At 38.3% G+C, this 11752-nt stretch overlaps 3 protein-coding genes across 7 annotated transcripts in view; 2 read left to right on the top strand and 1 right to left on the bottom strand.

Moving 5' to 3' along the window:
• Window positions 1-496: 496 nt before the first annotated feature.
• On the top strand, window positions 497-2321 carry LOC120450292. Its single transcript, XM_039633223.2, has 4 exons — window positions 497-760; window positions 1066-1176; window positions 1241-1654; window positions 2017-2321. The coding sequence occupies exons 1-4, from the start codon at window positions 581-583 to the stop codon at window positions 2170-2172; spliced, it is 861 nt and encodes a 286-aa protein (XP_039489157.1). The 5' UTR covers window positions 497-580; the 3' UTR covers window positions 2173-2321.
• A 1983-nt stretch (window positions 2322-4304) lies between these two features.
• Window positions 4305-4912, top strand: LOC120450297. The gene has a single exon (XM_039633234.2). The coding sequence runs from the start codon at window positions 4444-4446 to the stop codon at window positions 4651-4653; it is 210 nt and encodes a 69-aa protein (XP_039489168.1). The 5' UTR covers window positions 4305-4443; the 3' UTR covers window positions 4654-4912.
• Window positions 4913-10721: 5809 nt separating this feature from the next.
• The window catches only part of LOC120450295 (protein boule), a 28114-nt gene continuing 27083 nt past the window's right edge, over window positions 10722-11752 (bottom strand). For 3 of the 5 annotated variants that reach the window (XM_039633226.2, XM_039633228.1, XM_039633227.1), the window contains one exon: window positions 10722-10873. In XM_039633226.2, coding sequence (XP_039489160.1) covers window positions 10752-10873 — 122 coding nt within the window. In that variant the 3' untranslated portion in view covers window positions 10722-10751. Of the gene's footprint in view, window positions 10918-11752 lie in introns of all 5 variants that reach the window. The other 2 variants (XM_039633230.2, XM_039633232.2) reach the window with 1 other exon arrangement.

Genomic DNA, 11752 nt, shown 5'->3' with positions numbered 1-11752 from the left:
TTAATACAACAATTTGCCTCAATGCACTGAGAGAGTTTTGGGATAGCTTTCCATAGATTTTGCAGTTTGATAGCACTGAAATACTTTTGAGTAACTTTGATAAGCATTTCGTTTAAGTGGCAATAACTGTTTTACAGCATAGGAATTTATAATAAGTTTGTTATATTTTGCAATAATTGTTGTACAGCATTTGAGTTTATGTTAAGTTTCTTTTACTTGGGCAATCTGAATTTTATTTGAAATAACTTAACTTGCTGATCAGTTAGAAAAGTATTATGTACAATTCTTGCTGCAAATAAGTTTATAACCTTTTTTTTAATTCTGTATATTTAGTTAAATTTTTTAAAATAATTTTTTTTAAGTGTAAAACGCGACTGGTTGTTTTCCAATTCGGCTTGCTTTTTTTTGTTGAGCGAAAGAGTGCGCACGGGCGGTTCCTAGGGGTATTTCAGTAGTTCAGTCTCTCTGAGTGCGATCTGCGGACTATACGTTGGGATTCTCTGTTAGTTGATTGGGAGATTTCATCTGGAGCAGATCGCATTCCGTGGCTTATCGGTGGAAACAGAAGCACTTTTCCGAAATGTCGACCAAATCCTTGACATACGTCGCGATCTTTGGCCTCTTTTGGTGCTCGATTGCGGGAACTGCAGTTGATCAGTTTGGAATGTACGGTGGTTCGCCGATTACCAGCACGGAAAGGAGTAATGCCGAGTTGCGCTGCATGAACATCAATCCGCAGAACTCTGTGGACTTGGAACAGGTACGTTAAGAGGCAGGATAATATACTTGAAAGCCAGGAGTTATCTACACCCAACTTGAAATGCCCATTTGAATACGAAGAGCTAATTGCTGGCTAATGCAATTATAGTCGATTTGTTCTAATTAACCCTTTGCGCCCTGAGTGCGTCGAATGTCAATGCTGTAGAGAACTGAGCCCTGTTCATTTATTTTCTCATTGTGGGCATTTAATTGAACGCACAGCGAGTGGCATGCAAATCGTACAAAATGACCCCCATTCGCTCCCATACGAGTGTGTAATAATGCCCAGCCTCTCTGCACATATAGATAATGGGCCTCTGGTACGGCAGCGAGATCATCGTGCACAGCCAAGATTTTCCGGGCACCTACGAGTACGATTCATGTGTCATAATCCATCTATCCGATGCCACCGATCAGGTCAGTAGCAAACGGAAGTCCAACACTTCTAGTTACTCGACTATAATCATATAAAATATTACAGATCCGTTTGAGCCAGGCAAATCGCGGCTATGGCTTTGGAAATCCGGACTACAACCGGAACCAGAACAACTATGGACGCACCAGCACCACTCAATCCTCATATCTGCACAGCGATGAGTACCATTTGAGATCTGTACAGCGCGAGCAGAAGTATCTCCGTTTGATCTGGAGCGAGCGCGACAACAATCTGGAGTATACCTTCAACTACACCAGCAGTGCACCTGGTCAGTGGTCCAACATCGGCGATCAGCGCGGCTCCTTGGTCACCCTGAACTCCTACACCCAGTTCACGGGCACCGTCCAGGTGGTGAAAGCGGTCAACGATCACCTGGTGCTCACCTTCTGCGGCAACGACGTGAAGAGCTCCATCTACACAGTGGTTCTCACCCGCAATCGTCTGGGTCTCAGTTCAGATGTGAGTAAATTCATTTTTTAAAACCTAATAATTTAATGTTTTCATATGCGTAATTTGATTACGTTATTAATCTCAGTACGCTTTATTTTTTTAGTAAAATTTGTTTGCTTTCTAGGAAAGTTTAACATTTGTTTACAATTGGTTTTTAATGTTATTAACAAGCTACTTAAATGACGTACTTTCCTTTTAGTTTGCGTCAAGTATTAACAGGCAAATAAGTTATTTAGTAAATATTGTTAGTGATAAGCAAATGTATATTAAGAGGTTTATAGAGGCTACATTGCTTACAAAGTTACGTATATGTGGTAATAAGTCATATTCACTGTAATTAAAACTAAATAATAATTTTCTCGGTTTTCCAGGAGCTGCGCAGCATCCGGAACCTGCTTTCCCGCCGTGGACTCTACACGGAGACCATTCGCAAGGTCTGCAACGGAAGTGGGCGGCTGGGCGGCAGCCTCTTCGCTCTTTTAGCCCTTTTGCTGGTCGCACGCTTCTCCTGGGGGCGTGGCCAGTGAGCTGGAGGCGATCAGCAGATCGCTAGATCGCCGATGTGCAGCCGGCGTATTTAATGAGTCCAGCCATATTACGTTAATTTATGTATAATTTTCTTAAGCAATACACAAACGAGCGAGATCGCCGAGTGCCCTCCCCGAAAACTAACTCACATTGCCACCGTTTTTAATTGCTCGTCTTGTCAATTAAAGTCAATTACGAATAAGGCAGGGCTGACTTAAGTGGGCATTAGCCGTTGGCTAGTCGTAGGCGTTAAGTGTTTGCTTAATTCAATTAGCAGGGATCTCCACCCGCTCATTGGTATTTCGGTACCACTAATTCCGGAACAAATTCGGTTAATATTGCTGCAACGTTCCCTTCGCATGGATCTGCCAACCCCCAAAAGTAGGCAACAAGAATGAACTGCCGAATTTAATACATATAAATTACTCATACGCCATGGTGACACAGTTACACACATCGAAAGCCAATGCCACTTGTCTCTCTGATTACGTTGTTAACGTTTAGTTTTTTACACTATCAGCACTTACCGAAAAACGAACAGATGATCCTTATCAGGCCTCGGCAACTGGCATTTGCTGAACGGGATAATCGTGCGGTTTTGTTTCGGAACAAAAAAGTTGAGGGACCCCCAATATCGAGACCATAAAATCAGGTCGATAGCTTTTGATACTCACGCGATTTCACTTTCGGGGTTCTTGCAAGCCGAAGTACAAAAGTCTGGCGATTGCTTTATTTATAAACATTTCCTTTTTTTGTAGCCATTTCTTGTTTCTTTTTTGATTAGCAGAAATGGGCACAAACTCGCTTGGTTATCAGGCATAAAAGAAGTCTAGGGAAATACTATAAAGTCTGGACATCACTAAAAAGAAATCAAGCTCTCCAAGATTGCGTGGAAAAGTTTTGGCAGCAAAATATTCCCCCCGAACGCGATGATTAATTTTTTTTTTTCAGCCAGCGAATGCATTGGTTCTTCAAGCACTAGCAGACAGCGTGCTAGGGCTAGATAAGGGCTAGATTGCACGGCCCCCGCTGGTTCTGGATCGAACTTGAACTTGAAGTGTGCGCTCATAGGTTATTGTGGTTTTTTGTTATTGTTGACTTAACGATTCCGCACCCGCACACTTTCTGCCGGATTTTACAACGGCTGATTGCAGTCATAGACCGTGTGCCAGCTTGACGTTTTGTTTTTAAAATAATAATAATTCACAGGCAGTCGCCGACTCACAACGCTGATAAGAGCTCTCCGCACACGTAGAGTGCTCATGATAGTGTGTATTACAGAAGAACTCAGCTGGTGGAACTTATCTTAGAGCTCGGTCCAACTGGGCAATCAGCTGGGGAGCCTGTGTCTTTAGCAAAGCTAATGTAACTAATGTGATGTACTCAATCTTGGAGGCCAGGAAATCATTTACAATAGAACTCCAATAAAAAGCGGAACCCATGACCTACAGCACACATTTTATTATTTAAGATTATTTTTGACAGCAAGGCATCAGGTGCTTTATCAACATGTCTAGCAGGAGCTAATATCTCAGACAGCGATTAGCTGTAGTTCAAGACGATCATAGTGCATCCTCAATAAATGCATTCATAACTATTACCAAAAAGATTACAAAATGTGTGCTGCTTTAGTTAATCTAATAAAGAATGCTTTCTTGGCTTCAGTGCAAATAGATCTAAGTTTTTAATTGGGTCAGTTCCAGTGGCACATGCTCGACTGTACATATTTTTTCTATAAGGATTTACGTCATCGCCTGCGGGGTATTTGATTAATTGTGCAATAATGACACAGCTGTAGAGATCAGTCTTTGGACTTTGAGCCGCACTTGGGAAGTGCCATGAAGGCCATTTCTCCATTTTGGTTACGGATACAAGTCTGGACGCCAGTCAATGGGTGTAAACAAAACAATTTGAAACGTGGAATAACAAACATTGGCCAAAAGTGCGTCGCATTTCGCCTTGCATTCGGTTGCATGGGCCGCAAATAAAGGCCTGGTCGTAAGCTAATCAATTGGCAACCCTTTTGAGCAACACCTGATAAGCCCCAACTACTTACAAGATAATGGCCATACATGCGCCAGTATAAAACTGCTGATAAGGCATCGCTATAAATGCCGGATCCGGAGTCCAGTGAGGCCACAGAAACGAAACAAGCGCGCCAATGATCGCACGGATCCACTAAGAACACCCAAATATAGAGCCAACTCTATAGCAAAAGCAACTCAACTGTGATACGATACCAAACGAACACGCACATCAAGAATCCCAAGATGTCTGCCACCAAGGTGAACCATTTGATCGGAGCGACTACGCGTTACATCGCCGGACGGAATGCGGTGCAGACGGTCTACTGGCGCACCTCCGCCGGACCCAATCCCCGGATACTGAAGACCAACAAGCTGCAGAACTTCGATCGCACCCAGAAGGCGCCTCAGAGTGTGCGGCTGCAGAACTACGATCGCAGCTATATCCGTGATTAGGGAACTGAATATAATAGTTTCAATTCCGACCTTGACATGTTCCTAATGTCGCACTAGACATATGTAATTTTTTTTGTGCACTTTGTATTTATTATATAGAGTATTTTCCACAGCGATAGTTCTTATCGTGCGAATTAGAGTTAATCGAATCCAAACGAAGTTGGCGCTACGACTTTTCATGTACCTTGGCATTATATATTTGTAAAAAAAAGAAAAGACAAAGATTAAATAAATGCATTCTAGCGCGTAGATAAGAGAATATTTTTCGTTTTTACTGGATCGAAGTCTGACAAGGGTCTGCCAAATGCGTCATCAGTTTGAGAAGCAATGACCTAAATCTAAATCACATATTCATCGAGTGATCCGTGTTTTGTGCTACAAATGAAAGCCCAATTCATTGCTTCGGTTTATTCCATTTTTAAGATTTTATTAATTAGTTTTATATTTATTACATACATTGAGTTCTCGTATATATATAATTTTTGGGGTTTTATGTTTATGCTTTACTTCCTTTGGTTGTATGTAATTACTTCATATAATTTTTTCGTTTAGCTTTATAATTTCGTTTTTAGATATCGTTCTTACTTATGTTTTATAGTATATTCTCGCGTTTTGTTTACATTTTGTTTTAGTTAATTTAATTTGCTTTGTGGGTGAAATATGTTTATGTTAAATTTTTTGTTTGGTTTTCTTTTTTTTTTGTGTTTTGTTTTCGAGTTTTATTATGTTTATGATCTATTATACTTAAAATTACAGCCTTTATAAATAATTATTTTTTATATGCTATTCATAGATTTTTTTTTAAATTTTCGTTTTGTCAAATTTTGTGTTTTCTTATATGTTTTTTCTTTATACTTTTTATTTCGCTTGCCGTTGTACTACATATTCATTTTTCATTCGCATTCGTTTTAATTTTACTAAATATATATAGAGACTTTTCCGCATCGTATTTTGATGGATCTGAATAATTTGCACACAGTATGTATATAATATATATGTATGTATATATATAATATAATTGTTATCTAAATATATACTCATATAGACCTCATATATTAATTTATATTTGACAATTTCAGTTGGGCTTAGTGTCTGGCTTTGCTTTTGTAGTGTAGTGTAGTTCTGGTTTGCTTCTTGTTTCATATTTATTTACTGTTTCTTTTTGTTGCACACGGAAGATTTACACACATGAATAAAAACCGAAAAAATACACACAAAACTTTGTGCATTTTCTTAGCTAGCTTTTGTTTTGATACTTTCTTTGAAATATGTTATGTTATTTTATGACCTCGTTTATTTGTTGCCTAACTCAATTCACGTGAAAACAGTTTCCGTTTGGTTTATCTCAAAAGAGAAAAATATGTATTAATTATTATCTTTGTATTTTACTATTATTAAATCCATCTTTCATTTGTGTTTTTGATTAAAAAATATTGCAGCTCAAAATGGTAATACTTTGGTTTTCAAGTTAAATTTACTTTGCTTATTTTCGTATGTCCTCTCTAAAGCACAGAACACAGTAGAGATCAGTTGGAGTTTTCTCTATAATCGGGCCCTTTGCTATCGCTAATCCTAATCCATACTCCATCTATGCCCTATATGCCCTATATGCCCTCTCAAATCTCACTTTTCCATGCTGATATCATTTTTATTAGTGGGCTGCAATTGCTTGATCTCTAATTTTTCTGGATTCCGGGCGTATCTATATTTGTGTCGTCTGATTTACGTATATCCTTGACTCTACTTTTATGCTGCTCAGTATAGTATATGTACTCGTATATTAGACTCTTATGTATGGTAAATTGTTTGCTAGAAATGTGTTTTCTTTTACGGAAGAATTTGGATACAATTTCATAGTTCCACTTGATTTTAGCTAAAAGTATAATTTGTCTAATATTTTCATTACTTTTCAGCTAATCATTGCTATGTATTTTTCTGGTAATCCTATCTTTCGCTTTATAGCACATTCATTGGGCGCTTTAATTGGCTTAACATAGGTGTATCGGTATCTGTATCGCGGCATCGTTATCCTTTCACACAAGTGTATTTATTTATCCTGCATCGGCTTCAGCACAGATTCTCACAATGTGCAACATGCACTTTGAATTAATTTTAATGTTAATCTCTATATATTCTGCAACAGAATTTCGGCTCTCTAGGTATAAATTAAACGAGTGGAAGAGGCTAAATGGACAGTTTGTCAGCAGAAGGCAATAAACGAAATTCTGTGCAAATATCTGTGGAAACAAGGTGGACTACTAAATCAGAGAAGAATGCAGGAGAACTGCGTAAAAATTACACAATTTTATTGTAAATTCTTCAATTCGTCTGTCTGTCGGTCTTTTTTGGGGTGTTTGTGTTTACTTCGATTCTCATTCGTATTCGTGACTAAAAATACTCAACAATTTCGTTTACATGAAACCATTTTAGCTACAATTTATATTTGTTGTATATATGGTTAAATATTTCCTACACATTCGCCATTCAACATTGATAGAAAAACCGATTTGTTTTGCTCTTGTTGTCGTTTTGCTTTTCACCATTTGCCATGTTTTGCCTCTACATCGAGATCTCGCTCTAGAAATTGCTCTGTATATGTTAGAAATCGTAAATTTAAAAAGATACTTTTGCTGACAACAATGACCCAAAACAAATTTGGTAATATGCGGCTTGTAATGATGGCTACTAAATACAACAATAATAATCCAAACACCTCGGTTCGAGAACTACGTAATGCACCTGTGTCGTTAAGGTAAATCCTCGATAAATCTAAAAGAGTTCGTTGCACGTTTATTGTATTCATAGGCTCGTCCGATTCAGGGAGATCGATCTCTCGTCTAGCGATTCGATTGCTCTGCCAAATAATGATCTACCGAAACTCAGATATCGTGTTTTCCGGATATAATGGGACTTTCAATTTCAATTTGTTCTCTACAATATTCATCACATTTTCTTGTGGGGTATTTTTGCCTAGTTCTGTTTGCTAATTAATTTAGTTATTATTGCTGCGCCGTTACTTTGTTAGTTACTAATATAGGTACAATATCATAAAAATAAAAACAAGAGAGAACGCTATAGTCGAGTACCCCGACTATCTGATACCCGTTACTCAGCTAGTGGAAGAGAAAAGGAGAGTCTTAAACGCAGTTTTTGGCGGTTTGTAGGCGTTATAGTGGGCGTGGCAGAAAGTTTTTTGGCAAATCGATAGAAATTTACAAGACCAATATAAAAATGACAAAATATCAAAACATTTTTCAAAAGTGTGGGCGTAGCAGCTTTGGGCGGTTTGAGGGCGTTAGAGTGGGCGTGGCAAAAAGTTTTTTGGTAAATCGATAGAAAATCACAAGACTAATACAAAAATGAAAAAAATTTCAAAACATTTTTCAAAAGTGTGGGCGTGGCAGTTTTGGGCGGTTTGTGGGCGTTAGAGTGGGCGTGGCAACATGAATCGACAAACTTGAGCTGCTTCTATGTCCCTGGAGTCTGTATGCTTAATCTCAATTTTCTAGCTTTTGTAGTTCCTGAGATCTCGACGTTCATACGGACGGACAGACGGACAGACGGACAGACGGACAGACGGACAGACGGACGGACAGACGGACATGGCCAGATCGACTCGGCTATTGATCCTGATCAAGAATATATATACTTTATATGGTCGGAAACGCTTCCTTCTGCCTGTTACATACTTTTCAACGAATCTAGTATACCCTTTTACTCTACGAGTAACGGGTATAATAACACTGTATATTTTGTTATTTACCATTAATTTCATTTCGCTTCATTTAATTGTTCATAAATTATGCCTTTGTATTTTTCGCTTTAGTTTTACGCTTGGTTTTTCTTTATTGTAAATATAAATATATATAATATATATCTCAGGTTTTCCATTTTTAAGTACAATATAATATAACCATATACAAAGCGTTGCCCCCCAACAAGCCCTCCATCCTTCGTCCTGCATCCTGCGTCCTGCATCCTGCGTGGGCCCCTCGACCTCTGACCTTCACTTACTCCGTGTGTGGCATTTGAAAAATTCGTAAACGGTTAGTACACTTTTAATATTCTTAGTTATTTTTTAGCGTCAGTCTTGTGTAAATTAAATTTTACTTCAAAAAACGTTTTAACGCGCACACACGGAGCACAGTGAAGCCTCGAGGCACGAAAGCCCACTGGGCAGTTGATTTCAGCTGCTCTCCTGAATCGGTTGTTTCTTTCGCTTCCTCGGGCCGCTTCTTGTTATAAAAAATTGATGCTCGGCTTGACATATGCATATATATATATATACATATATATATATATATTTAATAAAATGTATATAATATATGCGTGTATACACATATAAGGTTTATTCAATTCACACGTAGACGTTTGTTAAAAAATGCATTTTCTTATGTAAAAATGTTTCGGCTTTCCCCTTTTATTTCTTATCGGCCCTTTTATAAATATTATAACGTGGTATCTGATTACCGTATTATATTTGTGTTGAGACGCCATCGAGATATTGTTCTTGTACATTTCTATATATGTATATGTATATATTTTCGCATATACTAACCATCGCCTAAGTGTATGTGTTTGTATGCCTCGTATATAGATTATTATTATTACTTTGGTTGATCGCATTCGGGAAGATTAAAGTTTACACACGGTAGTGAGAGATAGGATTCAAAGACGAGCGAGCTTAGCAAATCAATCGTAATTGAACTACATTTAGAGTTTAGACAAGTTTAGTCCTAATAAATTTCCGCCTTTCCCCGTTATCTTTTTGGGTTTCCACTTTGAGATTAGAGCTAATTTGACACAACCGTTTAATTCAACTATTTTATCATTTTTTTATCTGCCTAACGATTAGCTTTTGCTTTAGACTGCCATGCTACTGAAAGATTCGTTGCTTTTTTGTATTTCGCAGCACCTAAAAATTATGCTACACATAATAATGAGGAGGAACCAAAGATGGAAAAAATAATATATAAAAACGATATAAAATAAACAAAGTTTCTTTTTTGTTTTGGGCTCCTTTTTTATTTTCTTTAAGGAATGACATACGATAAGCTGAATCTAAATCGGAACATTAATACTGCAATAATAATTTGGAATCAATACATTACACACAGAAACCTAGAACAAATTTGGATAATACATTGGGTTCGAAAAGTCAGAAGAAAGGCAGAAAGATAAGCCTTAACGATGAACTGGTTAAATTTGGAAAAAAATAAACTGATCTGAAGAGAGCCCAAAACATTTTGCAATGCTAATGTAGCGCTGGTCCAATGGTCAAAACGCTTGCTTTAGGGCCAAGAGCTCGGATCGGGCGATAATATAGCTGCTGATGGTATAGCGGATTCTTGCGGTTGGTGATGATGTTGCGGTATTAACTGGGGTCGGTCCCACGGGGGTGCCCGATTTTGAAGAAGTTTTGGATATGCTTCGGTTCGATTCGGGTTTTGGCTGTGTGGTTTCACATGTGAAACGTGTGGGAAACGACGTTGAGATGATGTTCATTCCGCTTGCTAATATTGGCGCCCTTTCCTGCACTCCCCTTCGCTCTTTTTTTTTTTCTTTTGCTCACTCGCTCACCACCCTTCGATGCCCGGAAACAAAAAACTTTAGATAACAAAACAACGACAAAACTATAAACAATATTAACTCAGGAACGAGAAGTGAGCTCCCCAATCGGGTGGTGGCAAGCGTGAAGGTATTCAGGGTGGTGGCGATGGTGGCAATGGTGGCGTTGGTGGCGTTGGTGGCGATGGTGGCGATGATGGTGGTGGTGGCATTGGTGGGGTAAAATTCGAAAGTAACAAATAAAAAACTAATAACAAAACGGGGTTTTTGTCGCCAGGATTACACATCTTATCTCTTCGCTTCGGCTTCATGTCCTTTGCTCCACGAAAGGATCTCCAGTCCCAGTCCCAGTTCCAGTCCCCGTTCCCACCCACTCCTCTTTCGTATTTCCCGATTCTGATTTTTACTGAACAACTGCGTCTTCCATTCTGAGTTCTGTGTGCCTTCTCCGCCGCAGCGCCCTCTATGAAATGTGATAGTACTGGTCCAGCCTCTGCTGCTCTGCCCGCCGTTAATCCATCAATCGGAAGCTATACCCTCGGCAAAGTGTCCCTCAGATCCTCGATACTCCAGCATGGGGCTTGTGGATGCGACTGGGAGTGCGGTGAATGTGGGTTCGACGACGGCGAGTGCAGCAATGGCGATTGGTTTTCTGTATAAAATATATATGTATATATGGTGCCCTGAATTACAAGTCTGAGGAGGGGGGAAAGGAAGAGGGGGAGAGCAATGCGGTGGGTTCAAATAAGGAAACACACTCGAGATATATTTAAAAGTCAAATATAATAACCAACTGAAAAGCAAAAACGGGTGGGGGAAAAGAAATAAACGCAAACCAAATATTTTGCTATTCATATTTTTTTTTTTTTTTTTTTGCATTTTGCTAAAATTATTAAGTAGCTGTTGCTTTATTGTTATTGCTATTTATGCGTTCTTTTCTTCTTTCTCATTTCTATATTTATAGGTAGTATAGTGTGTGTGTGTGGGTGTGGTTGTTGTATGTGGTTAAATATGCTTCGTTTGTTTAAGTTTTCTTTTTGTGATGATCATGGGGCATTATCCTCGTAATATGCACGTATATATAATTATACAAATCGGACTCCGCAGAAGTGGAATCTTATGTCCCTTCTCTGGGCCTGTCGCATTTTCAGCGTTCTCGTCTATCTCTTGTATATTATGCAATTGCTGAATTCATTTAGGTAGGTAGGTACTTAGTCTAAAAACATTTTTTGTGCTCTTAGTTGAGCTGCACTTAATCAGTTGATGTTCCTTCATTAAAATATATATTATTCTTTGCGCTATGATATATATGTATTGTATATATATATAATTTTTCACTTTCCTTTTACGTTCGTCTAATTGCTATTTCTTTTTTGTTGGTTTGTTTGTTACTTGCCATTTGTTCATTTAATATATGTATATATAATATAAATATTCACTATATATAAACTAAATAGATTTTTACGATGGGACAATCTGCTCTCTGCTCTTTGCTGCTGTTCAGTAAAAACTAAAGAACTTCAATATTCAT

The sequence above is a fragment of the Drosophila santomea genome, chromosome 3L (genome assembly GCF_016746245.2).
Source record: "Drosophila santomea strain STO CAGO 1482 chromosome 3L, Prin_Dsan_1.1, whole genome shotgun sequence".
Lineage (NCBI taxonomy): Eukaryota > Metazoa > Arthropoda > Insecta > Diptera > Drosophilidae > Drosophila > Drosophila santomea.
The sequence above is the reverse complement of the archived record's forward strand: the minus strand, read 5'-3'. Positions and strand labels throughout refer to the sequence as shown.